At 41.3% G+C, this 18,906-nt stretch overlaps 1 protein-coding gene across 2 annotated transcripts in view; it reads left to right on the top strand.

Moving 5' to 3' along the window:
* Nucleotides 1-260: 260 nt before the first annotated feature.
* ARL15 (ADP ribosylation factor like GTPase 15) overlaps nucleotides 261-18,906 on the top strand; it is a 523,367-nt gene continuing 504,721 nt past the window's right edge. Inside the window, exon 1 of one of the 2 annotated variants that reach the window (XM_036760629.1) lies at nucleotides 261-405. In XM_036760629.1, coding sequence (XP_036616524.1) covers nucleotides 358-405 — 48 coding nt within the window. In that variant the 5' untranslated portion in view covers nucleotides 261-357. The remainder of the gene's footprint in view (nucleotides 406-18,906) is intronic. The other variant, XM_036760625.1, reaches the window with a different exon arrangement.

Below are 18,906 nucleotides of genomic sequence, written 5' to 3'. Positions count from 1 at the left end.
CACTCTTGGCCAGCCCTTTCTCTCCTCCTCTCCCCACGCCCCGAGCCTGGTCTCCCCACGCCCCCAGGCCCCCGTCCCTACTTCCCCAAGGTCCTCTCTCGGCTCCCTCTCCCGCGCTTCTCCGCTTTCACGCCGGGCGGCCGCGCCTTTTATGGGCACCCGCAGCCAATGAGCGCTCTTCTTTCCTTATGGTCGGCGGAGGGACCAATCGTGGCGCGGCTGGTGTAATCTTCGTCCGCTCGGCTCTCCTCGGCTCTTTTCGCTGTTGCTGCCTTCCCGGGGGCGGTCGCTTCGCTGCCAGAGACGCTTTCTTTTTTTTCCGGGTTCGGAGCCGTTCCGGATGCTTTAGGTTGCCGGATGTCTGATCTTCGGATAACTGAAGCGTTACTGTACATGGATTATCTGGTAAGGTCCGCGGCGTCCGTGCTAGGGGAGCGGCGGCGTCCCCCTCGCCTTCACACCCCACGCCTCGCCTCCGCCTCTCGCGTCCCTCCCCTCTTTTGGGGCGGGCGGGGAGCTGAGGGGAACTGCCTCCCCCTCTCGTCCTCTCTCGCTCCCTCTTTCCCCGCTGTCCCCTTTCTGCTGACCCCCTCCCCCCTCGCAGCCCCGTGCTTGGTCCTGGGCTCGGAGCTGGGCTGCGGTGCTACCCCACTCTGGGGGCGGGGGCGGGGACGGTGGGGGGAGGAGTAGGAGGAGGGGGTGGGGAGCTGACAGGTAAAGGTGCAGTTCTGGGACGAGCAGATTTACTGCTCCGGGTAAAGATCACGGTGCGAGGATGGGCACCGGCTGCAGGAGAAGGGGGCCCTCCCTTGTCCTCCTTCCCCCCCCCCCCCACCTTTTTCTCCCCCAGCCTCGCAGCCTTGCAGCCCCGGGAGGGATTTCTGGCTCCCTCCGCCCCTGCCGGGTCGCTCCAGCCTCGCCTTCTTTAAGCAGGCTGCAAAGAACTATTAAAGACCCATAACCCAAATGGGTTCACCGAAGTGCACGGGCAGCCGCGGTCATTTGGTTGTTATTAGACCTCTAAAGCTGTGACCCCGGGTCGCTGTTGGTTTTTTTTTTAAAAAGCACATGAACATAAAGCACGCTCCATTGAGCTCCGTTGTAACCTTGGGCACCCGGCGAGTCTTGAACCTGGGGCTGGGTCTTCTTGGTTGCCGGGCTGGCGGGGGGGGGGGGGGAGGAGGGGGGGAGTTTCAGCCTGTTAAAGGAATGCTGCTGTTATTGTTAAGGGCAGAGATTGGGGGAGTATCAGACCAGGGGAGTATCAGACCAGGGGAGTAGGGGAAAGTTTAGGTCGGGAAAGGAATAAGCAGAGGCAGAGAGGGGTGTGTGTGTGTGTGTGTGTGTGTGTGAAAAGTTTAGGTCGGGAAAGGAATAAGCAGAGGCAGAGGTGTGTGTGTGTGTGTGTGTGTGTGTGTTGGAGTGGGTGGGGGAAAAAGGGGTAGTTGAGGAAACAACGTTTGGTGTTTTTTTCCCCCCTCAAACCTAGTTAATTTTGTTGTCTGCTGTCATCCAAGCAACAAGTATTGCTCCCAAACTCGCTTTCCTTAAAGCCATATATTACAAGGAAATTCTGTTTCAATGCATTGCTAAATAGTTTAGTAAAATTTCCTATGTCACCCAGAATCACTACATTGTTGGATTAGTCGGTGAAAATTTTTGACCTAGAAATCATCTGGTTGTATGTTTGCTATATCCACTTGGCTTTAGACCGCACGATTGGCCAGGCAGAATTTTGACAGTGCCTTCTAGGAACTGTCAGGTTGTTTTGAAACGTATGGGCAACATGTTATTTTGAAGTTTAGGTGTTATGAAGAACAAGTTTAAGTTATAACCTAACCATTGCTTGATACTTGAATGTTTAAATTATTATCCAACATTTGCTTGATATTTGAATGTTGGCTGTGCAGTTGTGATTACTTGAGTTCATTTTGGGGGTTATGTCATAGGTTCCAGGGTTTGAAGAGTTTGTGGGCCTACAGAGTGTTTTTAGTTAAAACATGGCCTTGTGAATTGAACACTGGGTAGAAGTCTAGAAATCTCAGTTCAGATCTTGGTTTTGCCATTCACTTACTAGTAATAGCTCTCCAGGGCTCTTTGAAAAAATAGGATACTATCCTTTTGCTCTGAGGAAGATTTGAGGAGTTTTTCTGTGAATGTCATTTAAATGTAAAATGACTATTTTTGTTGGGCAGGCTGTCTAGATTATTTTCTGGAGACATCTTCAAATTTAAATGGTATTTTCCTCACAAGATACTCTTGATTTTTCTTTGGAGTCCCTCCAAAGAAAAGCTAGAGATTATAGCTTGAAATTGGCTTATAGAGAAGTATGACAGTAGCTAAAATTTTGTTAGTGGTTCCTGAAAAGCCTTAAAATGAAGAGTCTCTAATTAGGTCATCCTTTTGCCAATATTTATATCCCAGGTTCGATGTTTTAGTTACATACAGATTTAATGTGTTTGAATCATTAAGGCTATCTTGCATGGTGCCAGAATAACCGTTAGGTTTGGTTTTTAAACATTAAATTTGTTGGGATGAAACTAGTTAATTGAATGGATTCATGCAGACATAGATTGGGTGGAAGTTACTTTTCTTTCTTTTCTTTTTTTTTTGAGGCAGTTGGGTTTAAGTGACTTGCCCAGGGTCATACTGATAGTAAGTGTCTGAGACAGAATTTGAACCCGGTCCTCCCAACTCCAGGGCTGGATGCTCTATCCATTGTGCCACCTAGTTGCCCCAGAAGTTGCTTTTCTTAATGGGATCACTGATTCCGCAAAAGGAGGTTCATTTTTTTGAGGGGTTTGCTCTATCTTGTGATGACACACCTTTATGTCAAGGTTGATGAACCTCATCTTTTATTCCTTCTCTAATTTTGGTCTTCAGAAAGCAAATGTATCCTCTATTTGCTTATCTCTGATTATCTTTTAAAAACAATTCAAGGCTTCAAGAGGCAGCATGGCATGGTAAATAGAGAGAGCCTTAAAGCCTGGGTTCATGTTCTGCTTCAGACACATGTTCTGCTTCTGGGTGGTCCTGGGCAAGTCATTTTAAACTTCTCAGGGCTCTAGCCAAGTAAGACCTTGAGGAGAAAGTGTCTGCCTTCATGGGTTGAATGAATTTGCTAACTGTTCACTACACAGATGAAGTCATAGGAGCCATCCCTATGCCTATTCTAAGAAGTCTAAGCCTAGATACCAAGTGACAGTAAGAAAACATTCTCTGAGGAAAGTTCATATGGTAGCATAATAAGGGGTATGTCAACAAGCTCTTCTGTGCACTAGGCACTGTGCTAAACTTTGGGGATACAAAGAGGGGCAAAAGAAAAAAAGGAAAAAAAAACCCTAACAACCAACAACAAAAAACAATCTTTGCCCTCCTAATGAGGGAAACAAGTTACAACCAACTGGGTACAAACAAACTATATACAGGGTGAATTGGAGGTAATAATGGAAGGAACACCTGCAGCTAGCATTTAGGGGCAATCCAGAAAAATTTCTTGTGAACGGTGAGATTTTAGCTGGGACTTGAATAAAGCAAGAGACGCTCTGAGTAAAATTTCACGATCCTTGCTCCTGATGGTTAAATAAAATTTTTAGACAGTAATCATCACCTTTAAGCTAACCCTGAAAGAACTCCTACCATAGGGTCCTCGTGGTGTGTTTTTTCTACTAAACCCCAGTCATTTTGCCTCCCTTTATTCTGATGGAATGATATATTGTATAGACTGTTACTCCTTCAGCAGCCTCCTTTGCTTCTCCTCTCTCAAGGGATTAACTTATTTAGTAATGTCTTTCCTGTGTTGATATTACAAATAAGTTTTTCTAACTGCCAAAATAAATCAATTCTTTAAAATACTTTTCACCTGAAAATGTAAATTCTTTTTTTGAAATTGTAGTGTCCCAAACTTACAGACTGTGTTGGGATCCCAACCAAATTGCCTCTACCCTTTGCAGGGTTCCTATTTACTAACAAAATTGAAAGGACATGTGTCACTTTGCTGTTTTTTTAAAATAATAGGTGATTTGCTTTTTTGTTGTTGGAGTCTGATAGAAGGAGCTCTGCATATTACCCCTCATTCTTTAGGAGTGGGGATATCCTCTTATCTTCCCCCTTATATGATTGGAGAAGAAAAATGGGGAAATATGAGATTGTGGAGTTGCAATTCTTGATGGAAACGAGCCATTAAAAATAGTTTTGGAAGCTCGTAGGAGTTTGCCATTTCTTTCATAGTAGTAAGAAAATGAGTATTCTTCAGTAAGATTGACAAGGACAGTAATAGCGTTGTAACATTCATAACAGTTTAAATTTTTTTTTTCATTTCAGTAAGTGAGCTTTTATAGAGCAACAAGTGTATGCTTTGATGTCAGTTTATAAACCTAAAGTAGTTACAAAATATGAAACATGTGACTGAAGAGACTGCGGTATTTTCTGTTACTGACACCACTTGAAACCAAAGCTCAGATAATAAATAATATGATAAAATCTGTTTAGTTTAGGTGTTTTGTTTTAGGGAATGCAGAATGTATCCTTTTCTCTTAAGGCCGAGGACATCAAGATAGGACTTTTTTTTTTTTTTAGCCTGGCTGGCAACTTAAAAAGAAAAAAGAAATCTTTTCATCCCACTTGTGTTTTGCTTTCAACCAGGATGGAGCCCTTTTATTTTAATTCTTTTTTAAATTAATTTTTAATTAATTTTAAATTAATTCTTAATTATTTTAATTTCTCCCTCTCCTCTCTTCCCTTCTTCCCTCACCAGGAGCTACTGTGAAATTTGGGTCTTTTGAACCTGAGTAGAACCAATGGAGTGCAATAATTACTCCCCCCCAATTAAAGTATTGGTTCCTGTGATTTCATCTGTGTACCTCCCAGCAACAAGATTTCCTCTAACAATACTGTTTTGGAGAGCTTCCTGAGGCACTGAGGAGTGGTTACATGATTGGCCCAGGGTTATATGGCCAGATTGTATTTGGAGGAATTGAAAATACTAGTTGTCTTGACTCTAAGAGAGGCCTTCTCTCTACTAATACCCTGCTGCTTCTAAATGACTTGCTTAAACTCATCTAAATGGGAAAACTGGGATCTTTCGTCTTCCTTTTCCAATACTTCCCTTTGTTCTTATATCCCTTTTCCATTCCTTCTCTCCCACTTCGCAAGGAAAGGTTTGTTCTTGAATTATTGCTACTGACTTCTAGAAACAAGAGAGATTATGTAAAGTTTGGTCGTATTACTCCTCTTCTCCGCCCCCACCCCCACCCCACCTTGGAGAATGAGAACTTCTCAGGTTAGATCTGTGCCACAGGTCAGTTGAATGCATGTATTTGGGCCGCTCATTACATGAACACTTGGAAGGTGTAGGTTACCCAGCTATTGTCAAAAGTAGTGGATCTTATTTCTGCAAGATTTTTCTGTGATTAGTTTCTTTACACGGTCAGCTCATCAAAAGAATTTCTCACAGGGAATACAAGTATGTGCAAAAGATGGCATTCTTTTTTTGTGGGGGAGGGAAGAAGGCAGGGCATTTGGGGTTAAGTGATTTGCCCAAGGTCACACAGCTGGTAAGTGTGTCAAGTGTCTGAGGTCTGATTTGAACTCAGGTCCTCCTGACTCCAGGGCTGGTGCTCTACTCACTGCGCCACCTAGCTGTCCCAAAAGACAGCATTCTAATACTTTTATTAATTTATTCAGCAAGTATTTATTGAGTGCTAACTGTGTATAGCATTGGAACAGGTGTTGTGGAGAGATATTTTTGTATATTTTATACACCTATTTTGGATTTTGTCCATTTTATATATTTATGTAGGTTTTGTCATTTGTCTGATTTTTGTGTTCATTTACATGTAAACATATATTAATGTTTGGGGGAAATCATGACCTAATGTTCATTCTTTGTGCCCATTTAGTTCATTTGACTAGAGCATTCTGTTGATGAGGCAAAGGAAATGAATGAATAAGTTCCATCCCCTAACTTGAAATAGTTCCAGGCCTCCCCTGCACCATCCCCATCCTGGAAATTCATGTCATGTGGGGCTCAGGTGAGAGAGGAGGCGAATTCAATTTAGCAAACATACATTGTTTTAAATACGTGTTGTTTCCCAAGGCTATGTACCATGGACTGAGGATAAAGTGAGGAAGACGTTGTTATATAATTTGATGGGGGAGAGGGTTGGATGTGTGTTTTATGAGCATGATGAGAGACAGAATGAGATAAGAGCTAAGGACAAGTGCTGACAAAGTGTTTTGAGAAATGTGAGGAAGGACTGATAAGCTTTAGGCCAAGGGCTTCTGCAGAGGCTCTCAGAGGAAGGTGCTGGTGCCTTAAAGGAAGAAAAAGATTTTCGCTAGGTGAAGAGGGGGTGGGAACCTCTTTGAAGCATGGGAGAGGCCTGGAGCAAATGCAGAGATAAGAGAAAACTGGACAAGATAGAGGAACCACTCACTGTCTGTCCAGTTTGACTGGAATAAAGTGTCCATGGGGCGGAATAGAGTGCAATAAAGCTAGATTGGCCATTAGGAGCCAGATTGCGCAAGATCTTGAATGTCAGGCTAAGGAGTTAGTATTTTATCCAGTAAGCTTTTTTTTTTTTTTGATGGGGAGAGTGACTTGGTAAGTTCTGAGCATTAGGAAGATTACTTTAGCTTCACTGTCAAGGATGGAGAGGAGATAATCTGGAAGTAGGGAGACCATGGTGAACATTTATTAAGCACCTTCTGTATGCCCAGCACTGTGCGAAGTGCTGGATGTGGAAAGAAAGGGAAAAGACAGTTCTTACTCTTGAGGAGCTCATGATCTAATGAGAAGCTTGGTGTCTAATCAGAGGATTCAGTTAAAATAACTCAAGTAAGAGGTGATAAAAGTACTGAATGAGGACATTGACAGGATGAAGGGTATGGAGGGTATGGATATTATGGAATTCATATAAGTCATAGGACTTTGTTCCATGTGTGTGTGTGTGTGTGTGTGTGTGTGTGTGTGTAGTTTACTTAGGAGTCTTGAGAGTTTGGTAAAATGCTTGTTCAGTTGGCTGAAGTAGGGATGTTGGGAGGAAGGGTTGGTTTAAGTGGAATGATTAGTTCATTTTTGGACATGGTGAATTTGAGGGGCAAGTGGTATATCCAGGTGGAAACATATCACTTAGAAAGTTAAGTGACTGGAACTAAAGAGAGTGATCAGGGCTCAGAGAGAAGCAGCTTGGCCATGGCCAGAGCCTTGGAGGGCACCTACATTTGAGGGCTTTGAGGAAGAAGACAGACTAGTGGAGGAGAAAGGAAAGATGTGGTCTCTGAGGTGGGAGAGAAACCAGAAGAGAATTCTAGGGTGAAGAGAATCAAGTTGGAGCTGACCAGGGTTTCTTAGGTAGTAGAAAGCTCAAGGTAGATAAAGGCTGATATAAAGGTGCTGTATTTAGCTGATAGGTTACTTGGAGAAACCTTGGAGAAAGTGCTTTCAGCAGTTTGCTGGAATTGCAAGGGTTTAAAAAAAATGCATGGGCCTCGGTGAATCATGCCTCGTTTGTGGTACAGTGGCTAGAGATTGGGACATTGAATCAAAAAGACGTGAGTTCAAAACCTGGTTTCAGGCTCTTACTAGCTCTTACTCTGGGCAAGTCAGTCAATCTCTCTCTGCCTTAATTGTCTAATCTGTAAAGTGGGGATAATATTAGTGCCTACTTCACAGGGTTGTTTTGAGGATCAAATGGGACAAGAAAGGAAAACCTTAAAGGGCTGTATAAATCCTACTTATTATTATTAAATATTGACTACACTATTTCTGAAATGAAAGAGAGAGGAGATGAGGGCATGAAAAAGACAAGAAACCCGGAAGGTTTCTTTAGGGGAGGCCTGAACTTGTTGGTAGGCAAGGCCCAAAGAACCATTGGAAGGACAGAATGAAAATGAAACGGGATGGATGGGTAGAGGAAATCAGGGGAGAGATCCTGGTTGGGGTAGAATTGGGCTGTGTGGTGGGGAGGTTCATCTTGAGAAGAAGAACCACTGCCTTAATATATAAGAGCAGAGGAAAGGAAAGGATTGATGAAGTTATATAGAGGTCTTCAGATTTGGGGGGCGGGGCAAAAAACTCACATTTTATCACCTCTTGTTTTAGTTAAAAGAGATGATTTCCTCTGCTGAGAGAGAGAGAGAGGATTGGGTTAGGGTAGAGTTAGGAGTCTGAGAAGAATCTTTGGAGTAGCTACTGTGGGACATATGTGTAATCAGAAATAAAAGAGAGGATTGCCTTATAACGGGACTTTGCAGAGGTATGTGTGAATTTGCCGAAGGTTGTCAGCAGGGTTTTCTGACTAGTTTGGGCTCTCAGTAAGAGGACTGCAGGAGGCAGATGGTTCGGGGTTACCCAGGGTTGAGAATTAATAGGATAGGAACATGGCAAGGTCAAGGTACCAAGGGACTGTGAGTGGAGGAGTTTGCATTATTGATGGCCTACGCTAAGGTCAAGACTGAGGGAAAAGGTGATGGAGAGCTAGAATGATGGATGGGGAGGGGGAAGGAGGCGCTACAGCCAGAAGTTTTGATAAAGGCAAGGAACAAGTTCAGGAAGAGTGAGCTAGGGGAGATGACAGGACAGGAGATTGTAATTACAGGTGGAAACTTCAAAGGATCTTGGAGGTAGAGCACTTGGGAGTGGTGCTGAGGGCTAAAGGCCAGTACGGATCTGTCATTAGTATCACAAAAATAACTGAAAACTCATATCCTGCTGGAAATGATGACGTGTGCTGGGAACCGAATTGTCCAAAATATATGTCTATTCAAATTGGATAAACTATCCATTTGATTTTGCATATTTGATTATTATTTAAAGTATGTCATGATCCTCCTAACCCAGGTAAGATGAATAGAACACTGTGATGGATGGACCTGGGATCTCACCTTTCCATGCCTCCTTATCCTGTAATGATTCTTGTCCATTTTCTCCCATGGATCCTCCATAGCACTTTTATCCAGCGTGCTGGAAGCCTTCCTCTGGTCTAGGTCTTTTGTCACATTTTCTTCAGTGATAGTTGGGCTGTTGTCTATCGCTCTTAATACGTGACTTAGCTCTCTTGTTTGTTGCTTCTAATGCTAACCCCTATATTATTCTTATGGATAGATCATCATTGGAAATGTATTGTAGCCAGCGTGTGTCTCTCCTTCACCTGCGGGGTCACCTGGAAACCATGAAACAAAGTTAGATGTTGTATCAGTCAGCAGGCATTGGTTAGGCCCAGACTCAACGCTAAGGACTGTGCTGGGGATACAAAGACACAAATTAAAGAGTATTTGCAGTCAGGAATTTATGTTTTATCTGGGGAAACATGTTACATATGTAAGTAAACATAAAATATGTGTAAAGTATAACTTTGGAGTGGGAGGTACTAGCATCTGAGAGAGGCTGTCAGGTCAGCAGTGGCCTCATATATAGAAAATTCAATTGATCTGAGCTTTGAAGGGAGCAGGGATTCTGACACACAGATGGAGGGGAAGAGAAGAGTGCATTCCAGCCACCTGGACCAGTCTGTGCAGAGGTAAAAAGATGGGAGACAGAATGCTTCCTACATAGTCCAGTTCAACTAGACCATAGAGTGCATGATGGAGAATAATGTGTGTTAAGCTTGGAAATAGAGGTGGGAGCCAGATCGTGAAGATTTTTGTATTTTTGAGCTGGGAAGTGACACTCTCAGACCTGTGCTTTAGCAATATCACTTTTGCAGTTGTGTGGAGGATGGTTTGGGGAGTGTAAAAGTCCAGACAGAGGCGATGAGGGCCTGAACCTAGGGTATGGCAATGTGAGTGGAGAGAAGGGATAAATAGAGGACACGTTATTGAGGTAGGATGGACAGGACTTAGCAATCAGATATGGGTGTGGTTCAAAAGTGATAGAGCTGTGGTATCAGTTTCACTACTTCAGGCTCGTCTTTTGCTTGACTAAATTTTAGTTGAAGTAGGTGGTTAAATTTATCAGCAGTCTGTTTAATGCTACTACGATAATAGTTTCTTTTACTTAATTAAAAAATATCAAGTTGCAATAAAGCAAAAAAAAAATTTCAAATTTTTCATAGTAAAGTTTTAAAAAATTCACAAAATTAGGCAGAAACATTGACACAGAAGATGTTTGTGTCATCTCCTTGGCTGCATCATTCCTGAACTACATGTAGTAATCAATTTCTACTGCTCCTATGCCTATGTTTCCATCTTTGACTCTTTCCCTCTCCCTTACTTCCCATATCCACTCAGTTGCCAAATCACGAACAAGTGAAAAACATTTATTAAGTACTTACTGTGTGCCAGGCACTGTACTAAGTGATGGGGATAAAAATACAGAAGGAATACAGTTTCCTGGGCTCAAGGAGCTTACATTCTAATTTGGGAGACAACATATGTAGGGGAGCGGTGGCTAGGGAAGGGAGTTTGAGTCTGGGAAATCATACTTAGACTGCTGCCATTACGTTTGGTCTTTTGGATCACCTCTCTCTAGAGTGACATTGTAATAAGGTTTCCCTGTCCCTAGTTTTTCTTTCTTTAGTCCACAGCAAGATAATCTTCTAATGTCAGAAATCTTCAGTGGCTCCTTATTTATTATTAACAATAGGATAAAATAAAAACTCCTTAGCTTGGCTTTTAAGGCCTATCCATCTTGCTAGACTTTTTTTCTTTTACTTCCTTTTATGCACTCTGATCTAGCCAAACTGAGTTACCTGCTGTCTCCTAATCTCGTTTAGCTGTGCCCCTTTGCTGTTTCCTCTAGACGTATTGGCAGGCCATCCTCCCTGCTTGTAATGTATACTTTACTCATTTCATCTATTCATAGTATTGTACAATCTTGGAATCTGTTGAAAACATCTTTTTTTGAGGTCTAGCTCAGGTTTTATATCCTCCATGACTTTCCTTGATCCTTGGAGCTGAAAACAGTCTCCTTTTTTATTGCACTCCGTTTAGGTCTGTGCTTTCAAATCAATTCAACATTTATTAAGCCCCTAATGTATGCAGAGCCTGTACTAGGCTTTAGGGATACAAAGACAAATGAAGCAATCTTTATTTTTAAAAAATTATATGGGTGGGGGGAGCTTGGGTGAACCCAGAGTGTGTATGTGTATACTCACATGTCTGTATTTCATATTTATATGTAAATACGAGGTAGTTTGTGCAGAGGGGAAGATTGACAACTAGTAGGATCTGGGAAGCTGCCTGCAAAGAAGTTGTCCTCTGAGATGAACATTGAAGGAAAATAAACATTTTAAGAAGTAGAAATGAGGAGATGGGTACTTTGGGTTGGAGAGGGATCGAAGAAGTTATACAGATACTTGGAAGAAGGAGATGGCCTATGAAGTTTGGGGAATAGCCGGTAGGCCAGTTTGGCTGGAAAGTAGAATGGCTGATATTCAGATAACGGTGGACCCAGCTTGTAGGCACCTTGCATTAAGCCAGGCTGAGGAGTTTGTATTTTATTCTAGAAGAGATGGGACCTACTGAAGATTTTTGAGGGGAATAAGTGACATGGTCAGAACTTAAGAAGATTATTTTGGCATCTGTATGGAGGCTAGATTATATAAAAAAGAGACTGGGAGAAGAGTAATTAATTATTTGGAATTAATTGGGAGGCTGTTAAAATAGACTAAGTAAGAAGGCTCTGTGCTAGCCTTGTGGCTGTGGGAATGGAAACAAGATGATAGATGCAAAAGTGACTATGGAAATAGAATTAACAGTCATTCATTCATTTATTTATTAAACACCTGCTGTGAGCCAGTCACTGTGCTAAGTTCTGGGGAGTACAGAAAGAGGCAAGGGACAGTCTCTGCCCTCAAGGAGCTTAGAGTCTATTGGAGACAACATGTCAATGAATATATAGAAAGCAAATTCTATAGGATAAGCAGGGACATAATTAACAGAGGGGAGGTGCTAGAATTAGGAGGGACTGGGGAAGCTTCTTGAAGAAAGTGGGATTTTAGTTGAGACATAAAGGAAGCCAGGGAGGTCAGCAGTCAGAGTGGAGCAGGGAGAGGGACTAGGGCCGAGAAATGGAGTGTCTTGTTCGTGGAGCAGCCAGGAGACCAGTGACACTAGATTGGGTTGGGGAATAAGGTGAGAGAAGACTGGAAAGGTAGGCTGGGGCTTGGTTGTGAAGAGTTTTGAATGCCAAACAGAACATTTTGTATTTGATCTTGGAGGCAATAGGAGTCACTGGAGTTTATTGAGTAGGGGGATGATATGACCAGATTTGTGTTTTAGGAAAATCACTTTAATGGCTGAATGGTGGATGGATTGTAGCCAGGAGGGACTTGAGGTAGGTAGACCCACCAACAGGCTACCACAGTAATCCAGGTGTGAGGTCATGGGGGCCTGTACTAGAGTGGTGGCAGAGTCAGAGGAGAGAAGGGGGCATATTCAAGAGATGACAATATTTGGTGATTCCTTTGCTCTTAAATACTAGTAATAGTAAAATATAATAAATATACTATATAATATAATATAAACATATATAATAACTATAATGATAAAATATAATAACCATAAAAAATAAAATAGTAAAATATACTTTGTGTCATACTTATTTTTGCAGTTGACTTATCTCACCTATTAGATCTCACTGAGTGAGCCCCTGAAGATTTGCATACACTCCCCAAAAGCACAGACTAAGATGTTTTTCATATTTGTATTTGCAGTGTCAGGCACATAGTTACTTATTAAATATTTATTGAATTGGATTAATATGTATATGAGCAGAGTAGTCTGAATATATTTAAAATATAATTCTATGACTTTCGGGATACCCGTGCCAAGCAAGCTGTTGCTCATTTGGGAGGCCCTAGAAACAGCGACTGCAGTCACATAAATAGCTTTGTTACTGGGCTGCCCACAGCACTGGCTTGTCCTACTTGGCCTTCAGTCCCCACTACTGCCCCTTACTCTGACTTAGACAATAAAAGTGAAATATTATCTCCAAAAGGCAACTTTTGTTATCTGTAAGGTGAAGTGTGTCATTCACCGACACTGTAATATGGATTAATTTGTCATATTTAATCCTTAAGCCTTGGGTCAGTTACTTACTACATAGGCAAAGTTTAATCTGGATATTGGGAGACATGCTAAGATTTGAAAGTTGTAATCCATCCAATATTCAAGTTTTACCTAGACCTGTCATCTTGAAATAATACCACCGGGAGAAAATGTACTTTAAAATGAAAAAAACAAACACACAAATGCCAGACCCATGAAATTAGGCTGGAGCTAGATTGTAGAGGACATCAAATGTCAGGGTGAGGATTTGAGTTTTATCCTGGAGGCAAAAATGAGCGCCCAAAGATCATTGAGCAGCGGGGTGACATTTGCTGCATGTTTTAGGAAGATAATTTTAGAGGTGGATGGGCTGGAGAGAAGAAAGAGTGGAAATAGAGACCAGTTTGGAGGCAATTAAAATAGTTGAAGATGGAGCAAAGAGGAGACCAAAGCAAAAGATATTGAGAAGGTAGAAGTGACAAGAGTTGTCTTGTGACTGAGTCATTCGGAGATGTGTGAGAGAGAGTGAAGAGTTGAGGACTATTACCTTATCTGTGATGTTGTTTCTGTCGTGTCTGACTCTTCCGTGACCCCATGTGGAGTTTTCTTGGTAAAGATACTGGAGTGTTTTGCCATTTCCTTCTCCAGCTCATTTTACAGGTGAGGAAACTGAGGCAAAGCCCCTCTATTCCTTACTGAATGGTACCACTAGCCTTGGAGGCAGGAGAGACCTAGATTCAAATTCCGCTTATGATCCTTCTGTCTGTGGGTAAATCACTTAACCTCTCTTAAGCTTTATTACTTTAATCTATATAATGGGGATAACAATGCCTAGAGATCCTATTACACTGGGCTGTTGTGAGACTCAAATGAGATAAGGTGTTAAGTGAGCCTTAAAGAGCCATAGGAATCATCTGTTCTTGTTATTTCTATCATCATCATGATTGTCCTCCAAAGGTAATAGTCAGAGTGAATGTTCACGTTGCACCTTAAAGCTGATGAAGCGCTTTCTGAAGGCTGGTGCTGGGGGGGAGGCAGGACTGAGGGGTGATTTGTATTGTTCAAGGGAATTCCCGAATTGATGTGCATTGGATGCCCTGGAATATTATTGACCTGTGTTCTTTTCCAAACATACGTCTTCTGAATGACAGCTTGGCTGTTCATGTCACTTGAGTCCAATTCAGCATTTAATGAGCACCTACTCTATGCCAGGCACTATGTGAGGTGCTGAGGTCTAGAGACAGAAGTGAAAATAGTTTTTGTTCTTCCACTGGGAGAAGGAACATGTACATAGACAAATGAATAATAATACTAGGAACAAAGTAGATATGCAGTTTTTTTTTGTTTGTTTTTTGGCAGGGCAATTGGGGTTAAGTGACTTGCCCAAGGTCACACAGCTAGTAAGTGTGTCACGTGTCTGAGCAGAGTTGAATTCAGGTCCTCCTGACTCCAGAGCTGCTCTACTCACTGCGCCACCTAGCCGCCCTGAAGTAATTTTTTAAAAAAAATTTTTGGCAGAGGGATGCTAACTAGGAGAATGAGCAAAGGCTTCATAGAGGTGACACTTCAAGGAGGTGACATTGAATTGAACCCAGAACTGAATGAAGGCTTCCAAGAAGGCATGGATGGAGATAGCCTTTTCAAAGACAAGGAGGTGGGAGATAATGTTATTTGTAGCTAGTAGGCCAGTTTGGCTGGAATGTATCATGCTCCAGGGAGAGTGATAAGAAATATATTGATGCCTACTATGCCTGCCATATATCTTTCCATTAGCTTTTGGGTGATCCATAACTTCGATCGCAGCCATGTAGTCACAGAACATTATTGGATGAATATTTGTGTTGTAAAGATAAAGTATTGTTTCAAGGAACAACTTGGGATTTTTACACAGTTTTCCCAACTGCAATTCAGTTCAGTCTCTTCCAGTTCTGGGTCTAACTCATTGTTCATTAGCATTGTTTGCTCAAGATATATGTACTAATGAAATAGATCAGCGGGCTGTTTATCCAACTGGGCATTGGGAATATGGACATTTTTCATCCGCTTGGTTTTTCTTGTGTGAATTGTTAGATCAAACGCTTGTAGTTGCGGATCACATTCAAGAAGTTCTATCACATTCAGAGGCTTGTTACAGGTAGTACAAAGTCATCTGTAAACCAGAGCACCTGGAGGACTTTACCATCTATAGAGGATCTTCCTCCATTCAAATAAAAAATACTTAGTCATAAGAATATACTTCTGCAGCAAGGGAGTGTTCATTCCATTTCTGGTAGTAGTCTAAGTTCATTCAGAGAGTGATAGTTTTTAAAATGAAGGAAATAGGTGCCCCTGTCATTGAATGCTTAAGTAACATGGTCAACATAGCAGATATGTACAATTTTGTGGAAAATCATTTCACTTCTCTGGACCTCAGTTTCCACATTTATAAAATGAGAAGCAGTAGGTGATATCTAGCTTTAAAATTCTGTAATTTTTGTTTCTTCCAACTGTCCCTTGCATTCCTTCCCATCTTCCTTCTTTAACCTTTTCTTTTTCCTTCTAGCTCAGGAAGGAGAAATTGAGAAGAGGAAAGCGGTCAGAACAAAAAAGAAGTAGGGAAACAAGTGAATAGGGAAGAAAGCACAGAAGATAGAGGGAGAAACAGGGTTTTTGAATTGTAGTTGGTGCTATACCATATTCCTCTAGCAAATTAAGGTGATGAACATAATCTCATTTGAGAAACTCTCCCCTTCTTTTTTTTTTTTAACTAGTGATTACTTATTTCAGTTAAAAGGTTGGGAGGATACCAAAGACAGACTGTAGCCATTATGTCTGCATTTGGCCCTGCTGATTGTGTACCATTCCCACCTCTTTTCCACTTTATTTCCTATTGCTATGGATTCAAGGCCTCTAATCATAAAGGTTACTTCATTTTCTTTGCCTTCATCTAGGACTACACTTAAGCCATCCCAGAGAGTTGAAAATCAGTCCCATTTAAAAGACCTTGAGAATTAGGTTCCACAGCCTTTTTTATGCCTTCCTAGAGTATACTCAGAAACCAGATATTTTTACCTAAATGATTCTGACCATATCAGCCGAATCCCTTGTTCTGTATTTTGGCCATTTAGTTTCCTCTGTACTTAGAAAGGCACAGCATAATTGGCCGCTGTTCTCTTTTGAATCCTTGCCAGCCAGTATTAAATTGTTCCTCAGCTCTCTTTTCTCTAGGCTGCATTCTCCTACTTCCTTTAATTTTTCCTTTCCCTACCCTTTAATCAACCCCGTGCCTCAGAGCTGAACTCGCCACAAATTCTCCACAGTAGTGAGATCTTTGATGTGGTATATTTGGCTATTTCTAGGGAAGGAAAACTTCATTCTGAGGAAAAGGGATATGTTGGGTGACTTCACCTTGGCTGGATTGGGTAAATTGTACTTTAGACGCTTATTCTGATATCAGAAGCAAGGAGGGAGGTGAGTGGTGTAGTGAGAAGAGCATTAGACTTGGAGTTAGAAGACTTAGGTTTGAATCCTGGCTTTGTCACATAAGCTGGGTTATATTGTTTTTGTTGTTTTTTGATTGTAATTTTCATTAAATTAAAAAAACAAAGAAACATTTATCTTCTCTCCCTCCCTCCACATTGAAAAAAGGAAAAAAGGAAATCAAAGCCCTTGTAACAAAAATGCATATCAAGTAATGCAAATACCATAATTGTCCAAAAATGTGTCTCATTCTGCATATTTAATCTATCACCTCTCTGTCAGAAGTTGTGTAGCCTTCTTCATCCTTTGGGCCTCCAGACATTGTGTTGATCAAAGTTCTTAAGTATTCCAAAATTGTTCATTTTTACAGTGTTGTTGTTATGTTGTAAATTGCTCTCTTGGCTTGCCCACTTTACTCTGAATCATTTTATACAATTCTTCCCTAGTTTCTCTGTAACTGGCTTTTCATAATTTCTTATATCACAATAATATTTTATTATATTCATATACCATAAATTGTTTAGCCTTGCCCCAACTGATGGGCTTACCTTTAGTTGCTAGTTCTTTGCCACTACAAAAAGAGCTACTATGAAAAAAAATAGACACACACACATATATATGCACATATACTTACATACATAAATATTTACATATAGGTCTTTTTCTTCTTTCTTTGTCCTCTTTAGCCTTTAGGTTTAGTAGTAGCATTGTTTTAGTAACTTTTGGGGCATAATTCCAAATTGCTTTCCAGAATGGCTGTTTCAATTCATAGCTTTACTATGAGTGCATCAATACGCCTGTTTTCTGGAAATTCTCCTGACATCTGTCATTTCCCTTTTTTTGTCAGTTTTTCCATCATGATGGGTATGAGATAGAACTTTGTTCTAATTTATATTTCTCTATTTGCCTCAGTTCCCTCGGGTGTAAAATGAGCTAGAGAAAGAAATGGCAAACCACCCCAGTGTCTTTGCCAAGAAAACCGCATATGGAGTCATGAAGAGTCAGACGTGACTGAAAACGACTTGAGCAACAACAAATTATTAGTGATTTGGAGCATTTTTTTCATATGGTTATAGATAGCTTAGTTTGCTTTCCTTGAGATTGCCTGTTCATATCCTTTGACCATTTTTCAGTAGGTGAAGCTGTGTGATATCATATCATGAAAATCGAAAATCAAAGGACCTTAGTTTCCTTGTCTGTAAAATCAGGAGGTTAGATTATATAATTTGCAATATCCTTTCTAACATTAACGTGCTGTGTTTGTTTTTTAGAGGGAATTCTGATATGGTGGCCACAAGTGTTTACAAAGCATTTGCTTTCTCTAGGAGGAAAGTGTTATTTTAGAAAGGTTATAAAACATTCTAAATAGGTGAAAAACGTCTCACAGTTTGAGGTCATGGCTAGATTTTTTTTTTCTTTTCCGTGGGCCATTTTTCAACAGTATTTTTTAGTAAGATAAAATGTTTCTTCTTTGGGGTTAAGTCTGAAGATGGCGGCATGCAAGAAAGCTTGTATGGGCAGGAAGGACAGAATATGGGGCAGGCAGATTTCCCAGAGTCTTACGTAGCTTTCATTATGTGATTACCATTAAGGAGAAACCTGGCCCACGCTAAAGAGAACTTTGCTCATGATGTCTTTATGAGAGGACAGAATGGGGGTTGTAGAAAGAACACTGGATTTAGAGTCAGGAGACCTGGATTTTGAATCCTGGCTCTGCAGTTGGGCCAATCACTTAACCTTCCTTGGTGATATTTTCCTTATCTATAAAATGGTAATAGGAACACTTGTACCACCTACAGAAACTTTTGTTTTATGTACATTATCTGATTTGAGCCTCAGCATTGTTTCCATTTTTTAAATGAAGAAACTGTGAGACTCAGAGGGGCTACAGATGAGGAAAATAAGTCAGAGTGATCAAACGACTTAGGATTGGCAGATCTAGATTTAAAATGAACTGGAAGGGATTTAAGAGGTCATCTAGTCCAACTCCTTTGTTTTACCAGTGGGAAAACTGAGAGGTTAAGTGATTCTCTGAGGTGTTCCCCATTAGATAAGTTGTGGTCAGGATTCAAGTCCAGGTTCACTGGCTTTGAAAGCCTTGGCTCTTTGTACTGTACCGTGCCTACCTAACCTCTTGGTGTGGGCTGAGAGCAGAGGTGGAGAGTGGCCTTAACCCAATGCTTACAGCTCCAGTAGGCAAATTGTGGATTTTCCTGTAGCATTAGGTGCTTTAGCTTCCTGGGAGTGACCCCTGAGACTTGTAGCTCCTGAAAAGGGAGCCCTGAGGTTCATTCCCAGGTATCCGTGGTACAGAGGGATGCTTTGCCTTCCATTGTTGCATGTATGGGATGATCTCAAGGTGATGAAGGTAATGGAATCAAAGGCATGAGCCTGAAGTGGAAGTGTTTTTGCAGTGACCTGAGCAAGACCAGACATGAAGGGATAGTTTGGTTCTGT

Source organism: Trichosurus vulpecula, chromosome 1 (genome assembly GCF_011100635.1).
Source record: "Trichosurus vulpecula isolate mTriVul1 chromosome 1, mTriVul1.pri, whole genome shotgun sequence".
Lineage (NCBI taxonomy): Eukaryota > Metazoa > Chordata > Mammalia > Diprotodontia > Phalangeridae > Trichosurus > Trichosurus vulpecula.
This window is presented reverse-complemented; position numbering and strand designations above follow the sequence as displayed.